This window comes from Saccostrea cucullata, unplaced genomic scaffold (assembly GCF_032062105.1).
Source record: "Saccostrea cucullata isolate Sc308-1 unplaced genomic scaffold, CSIRO_AGI_Scuc_v1 ctg2853, whole genome shotgun sequence".
Lineage (NCBI taxonomy): Eukaryota > Metazoa > Mollusca > Bivalvia > Ostreida > Ostreidae > Saccostrea > Saccostrea cuccullata.
This window is the reverse complement of record NW_026918408.1, coordinates 58,391-78,082: the sequence shown is the minus strand read 5'-3', so window position 1 is coordinate 78,082 and position 19,692 is coordinate 58,391. Positions and strand designations below refer to the sequence as shown.

Genomic DNA, 19,692 nt, shown 5'->3' with positions numbered 1-19,692 from the left:
TTCCTATGCTTCACACAAGTTGATCTAGTGAGAGCACAGGAAGCACTGAATGACCTGCAGATACTAATCCACCAAGATCAACAAATGCCCCCGTCTTTGTTGGACGGAGATATAACATGGCAAATTTTAGGGATCTGTCAACAGATTTATGGGGACAAAGAGGCCGCCTTGTATTCATACTTACAATCAATGGAACAAGAACCAGAAAATAATATCCAAGCTGCTTCCTGAATGAGAATTAGAGATCTCTTTTAAGATTCATTGATACTCTGATAAGAGAGATTACTGTAAAGTTGAAGTGTCTTTTTGTCCAATTTTGCCTCGCAAGCTATGCTATATTTGTTTATAATTTACTTTTGAAATACAGCTCCTTTGGAAAATCATTTAGATTCAAGCAACATTTTATTTGAGTGAGCAGAGGATTTACATGTATAAGCCTTAAATGGTAAATCTTGAAACATTTCAGATCAATGTGATACGATGGTTCATGAACAAATACAGTAAACAAAACATTAGAATTGATTTTTAATATTAAGCTATATTGGTGCTAATAAAGAAACGTATTTACTTACAAATTATCACATAGTTTCTTGTACATGTATCTTTGTGCCTTCAAAGAGGAAAAAAAACCTTATCCAAATATGAAACAATTATACGTGGCTGGGATTTGAACCCATGACCTAAACGGGGCCAAGTTAATAAACAGTGTCTTATAAAAGTTAATTAATTATAAAGTAATGGTGTTAAACGATGTGTCTCGAACAATCAATAGATTCAGGTTGATAATGTGAACAAATCACATAAAGCTATTTTTATTCTCATTCCGCTCTGTTAAGTTCAGTTGTTGATACCGTAAATTTTGAAAACAATTCTCTCCAGCAATAAATTACATTCCATATGAGCGTCTGTAATTTTGAAACCTATCACAATTACTTTGGAATGATGTTAAGAAAGACAATTCAAAACTATAAATCGTGTTTCATACATTGTTTAATATCTCAATGCAGATGTCTAAAAATATATATTAGATAACTGCTTTATTTTAAGCAGATGGTGTCATTAAACTCATAAATTAAGCATGAATACATGAATAATGACGAATTATTACACAAGTTTCACTATCAAGTACACATAAATAACACCTAGCACCATGAGTTGAACACATAGGTTTTTTTTAAAATTAATACACTAATAAAAACTGTTGGTCATGTGATACTCAAACTACACACAACAAATACGTGAAATTCACAGACATGTTAAAACCTATATTTTTCCCTACTTCAAATATATTATTTTATCAGTTCAAATGTACGGTGGGACAGATTTTAATACATGTACCTACAAATGTAGTTTATCAGTGAATTTAAAACAATGCAAGAAAACATCTTTAACAAAGATGTGGAGATAAGAATGTACTTTTTTACATTAAAAATGTATCTAAATAGTTTTATAAATTCATAATTTCAAAATATTATCATTAAAAGTGGAAAAGTAAATTGTTTAATAAAAAGGGTGTCCAGAATCTAAATAGAAATACTGATGCCTAAAATACAGAATCAAACATTTATGCAGTAGATACTTCATGTGTATACTAATATGTACTTATAATTTCGAAATGTACTTATCTGATCAATGTGGTTAAGACAAAATATATGAACAGTATATAATGCACAACATTACAAATAGATATGTGTATATCATTCTATATATTATATTAAAATATCATCAAATGTTTTTCTTCAAAAAATGTACTAAATTTTAAGGAATTTTGTTAAGAAATCAATTTCATGATATCGCCTGATAATTCCTTCATGTCCTTGGTAGATTTTTGATTGGTTCAAACGATTCAAGTACAATTAACCATTAAAGAGCATTTATTGATTGATCATTAAATAATTTTTAAAGCTCAAAGTATAGATTCCCAAATAGCTGTTCAAACTAAAACTAAGCATACACAGGAATTTCGAATTTGTTTTTTAGTACTTGGAAATTCTGACTGAACACAAAATGCTACAGACGTAAGTATATCTTACTTCTTTTATGTTCAGCAAATTCATTTTATTATACAGGTATAAAAAGATACACATTCGTGTAAAATATATGAATAATAAAGTATTTATTATCCCTTGAATGTTTGGTGAATGTACATATGTACAATAATTCTTTAAAAGTTTTTTGCCTTTAACCTTAATATTTTGACATAAGAAACACGTGGGAGAAAATTTACAGTAGTTAGAAAACGATGTATGTGATTTAATTAAATTTTTTTAAAAATACTGTTTCATATATTGAATTGAATTCAATATCAATGTCTGAGTTCTAAAGGGAGAAATGCTGAAATTTTATACTGTAGTTGCATTTTCTATTAACAGAGTTGATAGTTAATATTATAGAAGACCCTGAAAATCTTTCAAGTATTGTCACATGTATGCTGTCTGTAATAGCGACTTTACATCAAGATTAAAAAAACTGCAATAGGTAGTCATTCAGTTTGACTTCAGTTTAGGGGGATTGCCAAAAAAGACAATTTTTTAAAATCTATTGTTATCTGATTTATTGCTTGCTATTTTAAAGGGACATTGATATGCAACACGTCTCCGAGTCAGTATTTAAGGGACTATGTGGTATTATTGGGACTTCACAACAGGTAGCCATGAGAAGAGAAGTTGTGGATCTTATGGAGATTGTGCGAGAAGATAAAAATCAAGCCTTTGAAATGATGAGTGGGAGTCGCAGAGAAGGTTTTAGATTACCTGGATCAGATATTGACAATATGTACTGCTTATATAAACACAGAGTTATCTGGAGCCTGGGTCAGGTTCAAAATTACAATGTTAACAAAGTCGCATTGATTCTCGCTGACTGTTCTAAAAGCTTACCAGGATTCACTTTACTAGAGTTGCTGACACCGACAGACAGAAAAAGCGTGGATTCAGCATGTATCTGTATCAATGATAGACGTTATATATCTAGTTCTTTATACAGAAAAATCACATGTTCACATATATTCCCAAATTCTACTGAGCACGGACCGTGTAGTACTGGGAGTTATACAGAAAACATGGAGTATGACAATGCACATTGCTTTGGCAGTGACTTTTGGCCTCCATCAGCCTCGTCGTGGATAAAGAGGTGTAATATTTGGCCGGAGGGGCGGGTCCTTAAAGACATAGTCAGAAGTGGATGCCATTTTGTAGCAATAGGACACAAATTAGGAATTTATGAAGATAAAGAATGGAGAATCTCTTTTTCTCTTGCAGAACAGAAACTCGTTTACTCCATGAATCACTGCCAGTTTTTAATGTATGGCCTACTTAAATTATTTCTAAAAGAAGTCATTAACAATGAATTGAGTGAAGATGACAAATTACTTTGTTCTTACCACATGAAGACGGCAGTTTTCTGGGTTCTTCAGAAAAATACAATGCGTAATTGGTGTCCTCAAAATCTTTTGCAGGGTTTTTGGTTTTGCTTTAAATTTATTCTTAAATGCGTATATGAAGGGAGTTGTCCAAATTTTTTCATTCCAGAAAACAACATGTTTCTAAGTAAAATCCACGGGGAAGCAGGAAATACATTATTTCTGAGATTGTATGGGTTGTATGAGAAGGGTATAGCATGCCTTTTACACTGTCACTCCATTAGCCCCTTTATTAGAATGTGTAATCCAAGGCAACACGTATGTACCGATACAAATGAAGATTCTTTGATCTTTGAGAAGGAATTCAAAGCAGAACTAGACAAATGCGAATCATTAGGCACACCAGATCTGAGTCACTGCATCAGCTCCATAAAGAAACTAGAAACGTTGGTATTTTCAAATTTGACTAGGAATCAAAATGTCATGTTGCAAAAATATATAACCGTCGCACTTCAGAGAACAGCTTTTACATTACAAAACGAGCCTTCTTACATATTAAATAGAAACAAAGTTCAGTATAAGACTGACAAAATATCCAGCAACATGCTTAAGCTAGTAGCAAAGTTTGGGTATGTGTCGGATATGTTGTATATGTCCATGTATTACTACGGGAAATTTAGATATATGGATGCTTTAAATGTTTTAGAGAAGACAAAGAGCAAATCAAATATGTGTTCACAGATGTGTATAAACATGTTATTAACCGAAAATTCAGATGATACGGATGAAACAGAAAAGCAGTTATGGAATATCAAGTTAAAAGTGGCTTTTTTAGGGGATATAGTTCTTGATAATAACGTCTTTTATGTCGACGAATTATTTTTAGAACAGCTCTCTGGTTTTTTTGATACATATGATCGGAATAAAATATTCGTACCAACGTTCATTATGTTACACATGCTCGAGTTCTTGTGCTTCACACAAGTTGATCCAACTAGGGCACAAACAGCTTTAAATGATCTTCAGTTCATTGTCCATCTAGATCAGATAGTGCCTCCGTCAGCCGGCAACGGGGACATATCGTGGCAGATTTTAGGGATCTGTCAACAACTTTCAGGAAACCACTATGGTGCCATAAGCTCGTTCTTGCAATCCATTGGACAAGAACCTTTAAGCAAAATCCAAATTGCAACACTGATGAGAATTCGAGATTCACTCCGAGTTTTAAGGCCTGATCTTTTCAGATGAATAAAGCAAGAGAATATTATAATCCTCTTTGGTACACCTAAAGCTCAAAGAATTTAACCTCGACATACAAACGTTTTAAACATGGGACACGGTAGTCATTTTAATTTGAAAAGGTTGATTATATACGAACTGTATTCAATTGCATGAGTTTTATTATTTGTACAGAAGACAATGCTAGACTATAAGATACATGTATTATATTCTGCCCATCAACATGTACCTTATATATTCTAGTGGTATGTTTCAGAATTGTTTGATTGTTGTTTAATGTCCCTCTTGAGAGTTTAAAATCAATATTAATGTTGTTTGTAATAATAACATATAAAATTATACCAATTTTAAAATGATTTTTTTTTCAATTTAATCAAAACCTTAATTTTATATTAACTTATAGAAAACCAACGGTTGATTTCAATTTTGCCATTTCAATAAACCGTATAAAGGAATATCCTTTGGCAAGAAATAAAACTACATTGTATTCAATCCAAACTCTCCAATTTCCAGGATTCTTTATTTTGTTTCATTCCCAGTAGACAGACTTGTATTGTCTGTTGGTTTTCTTTATTTCATGTTCATTAAGCAATAAATCATTATTTTTTGAAAAATAAAGTCTCATAACTGCAATGGTATGTGCAAAGAAATTGAATGACACTCATTAGCATCCTAAGAAAATTTGCTCAAACTATTGCTGTTAGGAGACTATATTTTCTATTTTTTTCTTTTTCAAAAAAATAATGATTCATTGCCTATATTTACATTTTAACTCATATTGCGTTTTTGTGATTTTTATTTCAACAAAATTCCTGTATTATCGTTTGAGTTAATGGAAAAGCTGTTCAAAGTGGTCATGATATTTAATTTTTGCTTATAATGTTACACTTTCCTCAGCGTTCAACATTTTTGACGTCAAACTAAAACATCCCCTTTCACCTTAAATTGACCCCGTGTATGTGTTAGGGTGGTTTGTATGCAGTAAATTTCCACATACTTTCTATGTAAAAAAACATAGGTATGTAATGTAAACATTTATAATTGATTTACAGATTTTATCATTGATAATGTGTTTGATTCAATTTATTTCTTATCAAATAAATAAGTCTGATTATATGATTATTAAATTACAATTGTTTAAGGATTGTACATTTAATTATTGCATGTTCCTTCATGACAGTTTCATTTTGAAGGTCGAAAATTAAAATTGAAAAACACCTGCTAGTATTTTTTATAAAAACATTTCTTAGAAAAATCTACATCTAGATAGATTTTTCGAACACATCTTTTGTGCAATAAATGACACATAAATATCCACTAATTTTCTTTCATGTGTTGTTTATTAGTTTAATGCAGATGTCACAGACATTTAAAATAACTGCTTTATTTCAAGCAGATGATGTCATTTAACTGTCTCATAAAGTAAAGCTGCATGAATACATGAAGTAACAAATGAATGCAATATTACACAAGTCTCAGTGATAAATGCAGTAATGTTTCACTATAAAGTACACATAAATAACGCCTAGAACCATGGGTTGAACACATATAATATTCTCATTATAATATTTACATTTATACACTAATGAATACTGTTGGTCATGTGATACTCAATTTATACATTACAAATACATGAAATTCATCGCCTTTTGAAAAACTGCATTTTTCTTACTTTAACTAAATATTTTTTAATTAGTTCATATTTAGTACGGTGGGACCAATTTTAATACTTACAAATGTAGGTCATGAGTGAATTTAAAACAATGCATTAAAACATCGTGAACAAAGTTGTGGAGATGACAGTGTACTCTTTGACATTAAAATATATTTAAATATTTTTTTAAAAATTGCAATGTCAAAATATTAACATAAAAAAGTGCAAAATTAAAAAAATATAATAATAAGGGTGTCCAAAATCTACATAAAAATACTGGTACCTCAAACACAGAATAAAAAAAGTCATGTGGTAGAAATCCGAGATTCTTTCTTAATTACTTGACTTGTATACATGTAAATGCCTCAATACAGGAAAAGGTTCTTGTGACATAAATCAAAATTTTAAGTATGTGCAATACTTACGCAATGCATTATAGTATCAAGAAAAATATCTTGAAATTGACATCATACAAATGTATTATTCTTATTTATGATAATACACGATTAAAAAAATTATTTCTCACAGTAAATAAAATCATTAGAGGGCAATACTGTTATGAAATAATTTATTTATCTTATTTTGAGAATGGCTTTTTTGGAAAATATGAGTAACATATATATACATTGTACATATTGATAGATTTTAAACTTGCCTCAATTTTTTCCATCTCAAAATAATTAACTTACTGTACAATCAAATACAACCTATGCACAAACTATAAAGAATTTCTAAAATAAATAACTATAATAATAATACAGTAAATATCATGAAATCATGACCAGCTTAATTCAAACTAAACTCACTACTATGGCATCAATGTGTTTAACTTGTTTTTTTATAACTAAAAAAATGTGATCTTCACATCAAAAAAAATTTAAAGCAAATATTGAAACAAAAAAATATCACAGAATAAAAAATATCCATTCATTTCCAGCTTCACAAAACACCTGTTGCTATAATGAAGTTTCATTCGGTGGGATTCCATTGTTTTCTAGGGCCAGTAACCTCTGCTTAAGCATATGAATCTGTAAAATTTGAAACAAAAATTCATTTAATAATGCAAATATTTCAAATAAATCTAATGTACCATATAAAAGTTCTAAATCCCCCTTTTTTAAATCTTACATTTTTTCATAAATAGATACATGTATATATATAAATATAAACACAATAATTCTTTTATTTCCCATGGACTTTTTCAGCCCTATATGTATTCAATAAGTGAAGGTGAATAAAAAAAGTATATGCATCGAGATTTAAAGCTCAATGTAGTTGCTGTGCTGGAAATAAAGTTTGGTGGATGATTATAGAGCTGAATTGCCAGCAAACATCAAAACACTTATCAATGCATTGTTAGTCTTTCCATCTATCCCCCTTTAGTACCTGGGCCTCATAACTCCCAGAAGTGGATTTAATATTTTCAATGAATTCAGTCCTGAACCCTTACCTGTGCCTCATATCTTTATATTGCCATTTATTCATATAGGGGGATTGCCAAAAAAGACGAAAGATATGGAGATGACGAAAAGTATTAACAATATCAAAGTCTATACAACAATACAAAATAAGAACAGAGCAAAAACGGAATGTAAACCATCAGAGGTTGGATCAGATGCATATACATCATCTGATTTCTTATTTTCAAGCATATACATGTATTATTCTGATATTTAAAAAAAAACAGAGGGCCGTACTGTGTTAAAATTAAGTCGACTTTGCAATTTACCATCATATACTGAACAGATAAGAAAAAAAATATGTTCAGCATGTTCAGGATCGATGCATTATAACAACTTTTGAATATCGAAAACAGTTTATGCTTACAAAACTCGTATAAGCAAAAATAAAAATCAAAAATAGACGATTGCAAAACTACAAAATAAAGAAAAAAAAACTTTAATTGTGTTTATGGAGTATATGCTTCTTTCAATATGTTTTTTTAAAATCTATTGTTATCTGATTTATTGCTTGCTATTTTAAAGGGACATTGATATGCAACACGTCTCCGAGTCAGTATTTAAGGGACTATGTGGTATTATTGGGACTTCACAACAGGTAGCCATGAGAAGAGAAGTTGTGGATCTTATGGAGATTGTGCGAGAAGATAAAAATCAAGCCTTTGAAATGATGAGTGGGAGTCGCAGAGAAGGTTTTAGATTACCTGGATCAGATATTGACAATATGTACTGCTTATATAAACACAGAGTTATCTGGAGCCTGGGTCAGGTTCAAAATTACAATGTTAACAAAATCGCATTGATTCTCGCTGACTGTTCTAAAAGCTTACCAGGATTCAATTTACTAGAGTTGCTGACACCGACAGACAGAAAAAGCGTGGATTCAGCATGTATCTGTATCAATGATAGACGTTATATATCTAGTTCTTTATACAGACAAATCACATGTTCACATATATTCCCAAATTCTACTGAGCACGGGCCGTGTAGCACTGGGAATTATACATGTACAGAAAACATGGAGTATGACAATGCTCATTGCATTAGCAGTAACTTTTGGCCTCCATCAGCCTCGCCGTGGATAAAGAGATGTAATATTTGGCCGGAGGGGCGGGTCCTTAAAGACATAGTCAGAAGTGGATGCCATTTTGTAGCAATAGGACACAAATTAGGAAACTATGAAGATAAAGAATGGAGAATCTCTTTTTCTCTTGCAGAACAGAAACTCGTTTACTCCATGAATCACTGCCAGTTTTTAACGTATGGCCTACTTAAATTATTTCTAAAAGAAGTCATTAACAACGAATTGAGTGAAGATGACAAATTACTCTGTTCTTACCACATGAAGACGGCAGTTTTCTGGGTTCTTCAGAAAAATACAATGCGTAATTGGTGTCCTCAAAATATTTTGCAGGGTTTTTGGTTTTGCTTTAAATTTATTATTCAAAACGTATATGAAGGGAATTGTCCTAATTTTTTCATTCCAGAAAACAAATGTTTCTAAGTAAAATCCACGGGGGAAGCAGGAAATACATTATTTCTGAGATTGTATGGGTTGTATGAGAAGGGTATAGCATGCCTTTTACACTGTCACTCTATTAGCCCCTTTATTAGAATGTGTAATCCAAGGCAACACATATATATGTACCGATACAAATGAAGATTCTTTGATCTTTGAGGAGGAATTCAAAGCAGAACTAGACAAATGCGAATCATTAAGCACACCAGATCTGAGTCACTGCATCAGCTCCATAAAGAAACTAGAAACGTTGGTATTTTCAAATTTGACTAGGAATCAAAATGTCATGTTGCAAAAATATATAACCGTCGCACTTCAGAGAACAGCTTTTACATTACAAAACGAGCCTTCTTACATATTAAATAGAAACAAAGTTCAGTATAAGACTGACAAAATATCCAGCAACATGCTTAAGCTAGTAGCAAAGTTTGGGTATGTGTCGGATATGTTGTATATGTCCATGTATTACTACGGGAAATTTAGATATATGGATGCTTTAAATGTTTTAGAGAAGACAAAGAGCAAATCAAATATGTGTTCACAGATGTGTATAAACATGTTATTAACCGAAAATTCAGATGATACGGATGAAACAGAAAAGCAGTTATGGAATATCAAGTTAAAAGTGGCTTTTTTAGGGGATATAGTTCTTGATAATAACGTCTTTTATGTCGACGAATTATTTTTAGAACAGCTCTCTGGTTTTTTTGATACATATGATCGGAATAAAATATTCGTACCAACGTTCATTATGTTACACATGCTCGAGTTCTTGTGCTTCACACAAGTTGATCCAACTAGGGCACAAACAGCTTTAAATGATCTTCAGTTCATTGTCCATCTAGATCAGATAGTGCCTCCGTCAGCCGGCAACGGGGACATATCGTGGCAGATTTTAGGGATCTGTCAACAACTTTCAGGAAACCACTATGGTGCCATAAGCTCGTTCTTGCAATCCATTGGACAAGAACCTTTAAGCAAAATCCAAATTGCAACACTGATGAGAATTCGAGATTCACTCCGAGTTTTAAGGCCTGATCTTTTCAGATGAATAAAGCAAGAGAATATTATAATCCTCTTTGGTACACCTAAAGCTCAAAGAATTTAACCTCGACATACAAACGTTTTAAACATGGGACACGGTAGTCATTTTAATTTGAAAAGGTTGATTATATACGAACTGTATTCAATTGCATGAGTTTTATTATTTGTACAGAAGACAATGCTAGACTATAAGATACATGTATTATATTCTGCCCATCAACATGTACCTTATATATTCTAGTGGTATGTTTCAGAATTGTTTGATTGTTGTTTAATGTCCCTCTTGAGAGTTTAAAATCAATATTAATGTTGTTTGTAATAATAACATATAAAATTATACCAATTTTAAAATGATTTTTTTTTCAATTTAATCAAAACCTTAATTTTATATTAACTTATAGAAAACCAACGGTTGATTTCAATTTTGCCATTTCAATAAACCGTATAAAGGAATATCCTTTGGCAAGAAATAAAACTACATTGTATTCAATCCAAACTCTCCAATTTCCAGGATTCTTTATTTTGTTTCATTCCCAGTAGACAGACTTGTATTGTCTGTTGGTTTTCTTTATTTCATGTTCATTAAGCAATAAATCATTATTTTTTGAAAAATAAAGTCTCATAACTGCAATGGTATGTGCAAAGAAATTGAATGACACTCATTAGCATCCTAAGAAAATTTGCTCAAACTATTGCTGTTAGGAGACTATATTTTCTATTTTTTTCTTTTTCAAAAAAATAATGATTCATTGCCTATATTTACATTTTAACTCATATTGCGTTTTTGTGATTTTTATTTCAACAAAATTCCTGTATTATCGTTTGAGTTAATGGAAAAGCTGTTCAAAGTGGTCATGATATTTAATTTTTGCTTATAATGTTACACTTTCCTCAGCGTTCAACATTTTTGACGTCAAACTAAAACATCCCCTTTCACCTTAAATTGACCCCGTGTATGTGTTAGGGTGGTTTGTATGCAGTAAATTTCCACATACTTTCTATGTAAAAAAACATAGGTATGTAATGTAAACATTTATAATTGATTTACAGATTTTATCATTGATAATGTGTTTGATTCAATTTATTTCTTATCAAATAAATAAGTCTGATTATATGATTATTAAATTACAATTGTTTAAGGATTGTACATTTAATTATTGCATGTTCCTTCATGACAGTTTCATTTTGAAGGTCGAAAATTAAAATTGAAAAACACCTGCTAGTATTTTTTATAAAAACATTTCTTAGAAAAATCTACATCTAGATAGATTTTTCGAACACATCTTTTGTGCAATAAATGACACATAAATATCCACTAATTTTCTTTCATGTGTTGTTTATTAGTTTAATGCAGATGTCACAGACATTTAAAATAACTGCTTTATTTCAAGCAGATGATGTCATTTAACTGTCTCATAAAGTAAAGCTGCATGAATACATGAAGTAACAAATGAATGCAATATTACACAAGTCTCAGTGATAAATGCAGTAATGTTTCACTATAAAGTACACATAAATAACGCCTAGAACCATGGGTTGAACACATATAATATTCTCATTATAATATTTACATTTATACACTAATGAATACTGTTGGTCATGTGATACTCAATTTATACATTACAAATACATGAAATTCATCGCCTTTTGAAAAACTGCATTTTTCTTACTTTAACTAAATATTTTTTAATTAGTTCATATTTAGTACGGTGGGACCAATTTTAATACTTACAAATGTAGGTCATGAGTGAATTTAAAACAATGCATTAAAACATCGTGAACAAAGTTGTGGAGATGACAGTGTACTCTTTGACATTAAAATATATTTAAATATTTTTTTAAAAATTGCAATGTCAAAATATTAACATAAAAAAGTGCAAAATTAAAAAAATATAATAATAAGGGTGTCCAAAATCTACATAAAAATACTGGTACCTCAAACACAGAATAAAAAAAGTCATGTGGTAGAAATCCGAGATTCTTTCTTAATTACTTGACTTGTATACATGTAAATGCCTCAATACAGGAAAAGGTTCTTGTGACATAAATCAAAATTTTAAGTATGTGCAATACTTACGCAATGCATTATAGTATCAAGAAAAATATCTTGAAATTGACATCATACAAATGTATTATTCTTATTTATGATAATACACGATTAAAAAAATTATTTCTCACAGTAAATAAAATCATTAGAGGGCAATACTGTTATGAAATAATTTATTTATCTTATTTTGAGAATGGCTTTTTTGGAAAATATGAGTAACATATATATACATTGTACATATTGATAGATTTTAAACTTGCCTCAATTTTTTCCATCTCAAAATAATTAACTTACTGTACAATCAAATACAACCTATGCACAAACTATAAAGAATTTCTAAAATAAATAACTATAATAATAATACAGTAAATATCATGAAATCATGACCAGCTTAATTCAAACTAAACTCACTACTATGGCATCAATGTGTTTAACTTGTTTTTTTATAACTAAAAAAATGTGATCTTCACATCAAAAAAAATTTAAAGCAAATATTGAAACAAAAAAATATCACAGAATAAAAAATATCCATTCATTTCCAGCTTCACAAAACACCTGTTGCTATAATGAAGTTTCATTCGGTGGGATTCCATTGTTTTCTAGGGCCAGTAACCTCTGCTTAAGCATATGAATCTGTAAAATTTGAAACAAAAATTCATTTAATAATGCAAATATTTCAAATAAATCTAATGTACCATATAAAAGTTCTAAATCCCCCTTTTTTAAATCTTACATTTTTTCATAAATAGATACATGTATATATATAAATATAAACACAATAATTCTTTTATTTCCCATGGACTTTTTCAGCCCTATATGTATTCAATAAGTGAAGGTGAATAAAAAAAGTATATGCATCGAGATTTAAAGCTCAATGTAGTTGCTGTGCTGGAAATAAAGTTTGGTGGATGATTATAGAGCTGAATTGCCAGCAAACATCAAAACACTTATCAATGCATTGTTAGTCTTTCCATCTATCCCCCTTTAGTACCTGGGCCTCATAACTCCCAGAAGTGGATTTAATATTTTCAATGAATTCAGTCCTGAACCCTTACCTGTGCCTCATATCTTTATATTGCCATTTATTCATATAGGGGGATTGCCAAAAAAGACGAAAGATATGGAGATGACGAAAAGTATTCAATATCAAAGTCTATACAACAATACAAAATAAGAACAGAGCAAAAACGGAATGTAAACCATCAGAGGTTGGATCAGATGCATATACATCATCTGATTTCTTATTTTCAAGCATATACATGTATTATTCTGATATTTAAAAAAAAACAGAGGGCCGTACTGTGTTAAAATTAAGTCGACTTTGCAATTTACCATCATATACTGAACAGATAAGAAAAAAAATATGTTCAGCATGTTCAGGATCGATGCATTATAACAACTTTTGAATATCGAAAACAGTTTATGCTTACAAAACTCGTATAAGCAAAAATAAAAATCAAAAATAGACGATTGCAAAACTACAAAATAAAGAAAAAAAAACTTTAATTGTGTTTATGGAGTATATGCTTCTTTCAATATGTTTTTTTAAAATCTATTGTTATCTGATTTATTGCTTGCTATTTTAAAGGGACATTGATATGCAACACGTCTCCGAGTCAGTATTTAAGGGACTATGTGGTATTATTGGGACTTCACAACAGGTAGCCATGAGAAGAGAAGTTGTGGATCTTATGGAGATTGTGCGAGAAGATAAAAATCAAGCCTTTGAAATGATGAGTGGGAGTCGCAGAGAAGGTTTTAGATTACCTGGATCAGATATTGACAATATGTACTGCTTATATAAACACAGAGTTATCTGGAGCCTGGGTCAGGTTCAAAATTACAATGTTAACAAAATCGCATTGATTCTCGCTGACTGTTCTAAAAGCTTACCAGGATTCAATTTACTAGAGTTGCTGACACCGACAGACAGAAAAAGCGTGGATTCAGCATGTATCTGTATCAATGATAGACGTTATATATCTAGTTCTTTATACAGACAAATCACATGTTCACATATATTCCCAAATTCTACTGAGCACGGGCCGTGTAGCACTGGGAATTATACATGTACAGAAAACATGGAGTATGACAATGCTCATTGCATTAGCAGTAACTTTTGGCCTCCATCAGCCTCGCCGTGGATAAAGAGATGTAATATTTGGCCGGAGGGGCGGGTCCTTAAAGACATAGTCAGAAGTGGATGCCATTTTGTAGCAATAGGACACAAATTAGGAAACTATGAAGATAAAGAATGGAGAATCTCTTTTTCTCTTGCAGAACAGAAACTCGTTTACTCCATGAATCACTGCCAGTTTTTAACGTATGGCCTACTTAAATTATTTCTAAAAGAAGTCATTAACAACGAATTGAGTGAAGATGACAAATTACTCTGTTCTTACCACATGAAGACGGCAGTTTTCTGGGTTCTTCAGAAAAATACAATGCGTAATTGGTGTCCTCAAAATATTTTGCAGGGTTTTTGGTTTTGCTTTAAATTTATTATTCAAAACGTATATGAAGGGAATTGTCCTAATTTTTTCATTCCAGAAAACAAATGTTTCTAAGTAAAATCCACGGGGGAAGCAGGAAATACATTATTTCTGAGATTGTATGGGTTGTATGAGAAGGGTATAGCATGCCTTTTACACTGTCACTCTATTAGCCCCTTTATTAGAATGTGTAATCCAAGGCAACACATATATATGTACCGATACAAATGAAGATTCTTTGATCTTTGAGGAGGAATTCAAAGCAGAACTAGACAAATGCGAATCTTTAAGCACACCAGATCTGAGTCACTGCATCAGCTCCATAAAGAAACTAGAAACGTTGCTATTTTCAAATCTGACTAGGAATCAAGTTGTCATGATGCGAAAATATATAACCGTCGCACTTCAGAGAACAGCTTTTACATTACAAAACGAGCCTTCTTACATATTTTAGAAACAAAGTTCTGTATAAGACTGACAAAATATCCAGCTACATGCTTAAGCTAGTAGCAAAGTTTGGGTATGTGTCGGATATGTTGTATATGTCCATGTATTACTACGGGAAATTTAGATATATGGATGCTTTAAATGTTTTAGAGAAGACAAAGAGCAAATCAAATATGTATTCACAGATGTGTATAAACATGTTATTAACCGAAAATTCAGATGATACGGATGAAACAGAAAAGCAGTTATGGAATATCAAGTTAAAAGTGGCTTTTTAGGGGATATAATTCTTGATAATAACGTCTTTTATGTCGACGAATTATTTTTAGAACAGCTCTCTGGTTTTTGTGATACATATGATCGGAATAAAATATTCGTACCAACGTTCATTATGTTACACATGCTCGAGTTCTTGTGCTTCACACCAGTTGATCCAACAAGGGCACAAACAGCTTTAAATGATCTTCAGTTAGTTGTCCATCTAGATCAGATAGTGCCTCCGTCAGCCGGCAACGGGGACATATCGTGGCAGATTTTAGGAAACCACTATGGTGCCATAAGCTCGTTCTTGCAATCCATTGGACAAGAACCTTTAAGCAAAATCCAAATTGCAACACTGATGAGAATTCGAGATTCACTCCGAGTTTTAAAGCCTGATCTTTTCAGATGAATAAAGAAAGATAATATCGTGTAAGAGGGCGAAGTATATTTTGCATCGGGTTCAAGATTCAGATTGAAATTTTTATAAAGTTTACAAACAAGAAACATATTGACGCAAGCGTCAAAAATCGGCCGCAAACCAATTAATTCTTCCTTTGATAAGGTAATTATAGAAACTGAAATTTGCGTGATCTGTTTTTAAAATTTCTTACATTTATCTGTTAAAATGAAGTCTGGATGTTTCGGGACCGCGACGTTTCGGGACCCCGACGTTTCGGGACCTGATAACACGTTTCGGGACTTGGGTTAACACGTTTCGGGACTTCTATATATTTTGTTAAGGAAATGAAATAAAACTTGTTTACTTTTGTTTTTATGTTTATATATGTATAATTTCTCAGTTTTATACACAATTTATCATTTAATTAAGAAGCACAGATTGGAATATTAGTTTGCATGCGGCATGGAGCACGCCTGCCGAGAAAATCAACCGCCCGCAATGTTGTCTCTACATTTCTTATTACAGCATTTGATATACGTAATATATTACCTTTATAAAGTATTTGGTTCGCCAAATTTAATTCAAAAAATATATTTTAGAATTAGGCTATGTATTGATTTATTTATAGTGTTTGATACGAGAGTTTGCAGAATTAAAACCGGGAGACAGTCGTAACTGCTGTGCGAAGACCACGGACGTGTTTTTACTTCCAAGACTTTCTTTCTCTCCATTTTAATAACAATTTTAAGTGTTTGATTTCATATTTGTTTACAGAATTAACAAAGGCTTAAGCTAGCACATGTGCAGTAAAAACTTTACGTTTTACGGGTAGTTGTTATGTTTACTGTGTATACACAGACTACAAATCTCAATGAAACTTAATTATCGATCTTCGTATATACCCGACCAGTGCGTAATATTATGTGATGTTACATAATTAGGTACAAGACACACTGTTTAAATGATACAGTAAATAAATACTAAATATTATTTAATTTGCAAATATTAAATTTTTCATTTTACATGTACGTTGTAAAAGTGTTTAAAAGACATTCCAGATTTAAAAAAAAAATGACTACGTTAACAGGTCAACTTAAATTTTATTTTTTATTAAATTTCCACCTAGCCACATTAAATAGATAAAGCTATGATAAAATTTAGAATATTTTTAAAGACATTATTTCAAACGATATCAAATGAAATCATGTTGTTTATGCCATTTAATATTCTTTTTTTAAAAGTATGGTATTTTTTAAAAATCTACATGTAGGGAAAATATTCTCGCAACATTTGTAAAATATGTTTATTTACAATGTTTTGGAAACTTTAAAAATGTTTTCGTAACATTTCCAGGGAGGAATCTTACAATAGATACTATGCTAAAACTTTTTGAAAAGAAAATATTTGAAAGCCTTTGTGGAAAAATTGACAAAATCGAGATCAAAACATTTTGAAAACCTTTATATTTTGTTGAAATTTTGAAGAATGGAAAATTATTACTATTATATAAATATAAATATTATATATATATATATAAATATTGTTTGATTTGTAATTATTTCATTTACCAATAAACAAACGATATTTTTTTGCATATTTTTAGATTTTTATTTTCTTAAAATAATTTCAATAGAAACCACACAATCTTTTCAGTCCCCATTACCGGCGGCGTCTTTATACATGTACGTAACACTTCCCTATGGGATATGTGTACCTGGTCCTAGTTGTTGTTTTAACAATTCACTGACATATTTTTAAAGATATATTCGACGGTAGCTGGAGATCACTTGAATATTTTAAAATATATATCATCAACCTGAGAAGTTTAAATTTTGGACCCCCCCCCCCCTACTACACACACAAGAAAAAATAACTAATTAAGAAAAAATTGATAAGAAATAAAAAGAAATCAATACAAATATTGTAAAGATTTATATATTCATATTCTTATTCGTCTATTATGAAAAAAAAAACCATCAAAGTATATCTTTATGAAAATTTTTATTTTATATATACATAAAAATTAAATATTACATACTCTGTGTACTTAGAATAATATGCTATATCACCATAATAAAATAATTTGTTGAGATCCCGAAAAAATTTCTTTTTATTAAAGAGAAAAGGTATCTATGGCGATTAAATTATAAAAAAAATATTTTATAAAGTTTAATGTCTGTCCATATATTTATCTAATGATACATTAATAAAATAAATAAATAATTTTAGCTAAATATGTTATTTATTTCAGTATTTATCGAAATCCCGAAAAATTTAACCCAAGTCCCGAAACGTCTTGCCGCAAGTCCCGAACCGTCTTATCGCTAGTCCCGAATCGTCGTGTACCTAGGTCCCGAAACGTCGGGGTCCCGAAACATCTTGCACCCGTTAAAATAACCTCGTGACATGAAATACTTGCATGCGACATTGCCGATTTTCTTCATGCATAATGCATGTACAATATTATATGTATAAGCAAACTGCCCATAGACCTCTGCGTCTCTGCACGCAGTTTCATACAAATGAACTCTGGTGGAAGTTTGATGTTTAAGTAATTATTACAAAAAAATACAAAACCAAATTTGAAACTTAGCTATAGTTTTACTTTAATTTAAACGGAACAAATATGAAATATGTGGGACTCTCTTAGAGGATGTTAACAACCCCCCAAATCGATCTAGATCCACCACTATATTTCTTCTCTTCAGTGTTGAGATGTGGCGGGAAAATGCTTGGCACATTGTAATAAAAACGCGCTTCATCCTAGCCTAATGGACAAAATTGTCGTACGATTCCGTGCTTTTAACAAATCAATATTTCATCAAATTTTTGAAAAACTTCCATAGGAAATGTATAAATATACACGGCATTTTAAAATAAGTACAACATATCCTGTCTAAGCTGTTTAAAAAGAGAAAGTAAAATTGTTGATATACAACATGGTCTTTGTTTTAGACTATGCCTACATAAGACGCTTCGTGCTAATTTTCTCCGCACTTTAGAAATGTCACTGTTTGTCAATCAGGATTGGATGAAATATTCACCAAATTATTTATAAAAATTTTATTTTATGATTATTGTGCTTTTTGTTAAACATTTAGAATATCTTTGTTTAATATTCTATAATATGAATGTTATTAAATATTTTTATTCAAATTATTCTAACTCCGCAGAAACGCATGGCAACTTAAAACTTTCATATCAACTAACCGACCGCCTCCTGGCGGCCGGTAATTATGAAAAGGAAAATTATTTTTATGCTTAAATCCTTTTTGAATAACTGAAATAACGATAGTATTTGGCTGTAAGTAATTTTTATAATTCATTTTTTACACTTGTGAATCTGTCCATTAATTGGTCAATTTATCGAATGTACAGTAGGCCATCTTTTGGCGGTATTTTCACAGTAGATGTTGACCAGTGAAGACGTGTGTCAGCCGTGTTACTAAACGCCTTTTTGTCTGATATATGTGAGTAATGATATTTTTGTCTTGCATTCATATTAGACTAGGTACTTTTGTCACAAGTGAATGATTATTTTATATTTTGTGAAATATGCAACGGTGTAATTTCCCGATTGAAAGTTGTTTATTACTAGTCAGAAATGATGTCGTGATGTTACCATCTAGTCATTTGTTTATAAGTATGTTTATAGGTTAAAAATAATAGATGCCCTAATGATATATGATTTTAAAAGATTATTCAATGCAAAACCTTTTTATTATAAAAGTGGTTCCTTGTCAAGTACATGTAAGTATAGTTTGTATG

At 30.9% G+C, this 19,692-nt stretch overlaps 2 protein-coding genes across 2 annotated transcripts; both read left to right on the top strand.

Moving 5' to 3' along the window:
- The first annotated feature begins 8,249 nt into the window (after nucleotides 1-8,249).
- Nucleotides 8,250-10,284, top strand: LOC134264675 (uncharacterized). Its single transcript, XM_062746939.1, has 2 exons — nucleotides 8,250-9,099; nucleotides 10,022-10,284. Exons 1-2 carry the CDS (start codon nucleotides 8,250-8,252, stop codon nucleotides 10,282-10,284), a joined length of 1,113 nt encoding a protein of 370 aa, XP_062602923.1.
- A 3,638-nt stretch (nucleotides 10,285-13,922) lies between these two features.
- LOC134264666 (uncharacterized) lies at nucleotides 13,923-15,933 on the top strand. Its single transcript, XM_062746931.1, has 2 exons — nucleotides 13,923-14,772; nucleotides 15,692-15,933. Exons 1-2 carry the CDS (start codon nucleotides 13,923-13,925, stop codon nucleotides 15,931-15,933), a joined length of 1,092 nt encoding a protein of 363 aa, XP_062602915.1.
- Nucleotides 15,934-19,692: the final 3,759 nt, after the last annotated feature.

What these genes read in the sequence shown, in the direction of transcription:
- LOC134264675 (XM_062746939.1), top strand. Translation starts at nt 8,250, where the DNA reads ATGCAACACGTCTCCGAGTCAGTATTTAAGGGACTATGTGGTATTATT. An exon ending in TCTTCAGAAAAATACAATGC is followed by an intron (nt 9,100 to 10,021) that starts GTAATTGGTGTC and finishes GCTTCACACAAG; the next exon opens with TTGATCCAACTAGGGCACAA.
- LOC134264666 (XM_062746931.1), top strand. Translation starts at nt 13,923, where the DNA reads ATGCAACACGTCTCCGAGTCAGTATTTAAGGGACTATGTGGTATTATT. An exon ending in TCTTCAGAAAAATACAATGC is followed by an intron (nt 14,773 to 15,691) that starts GTAATTGGTGTC and finishes GCTTCACACCAG; the next exon opens with TTGATCCAACAAGGGCACAA.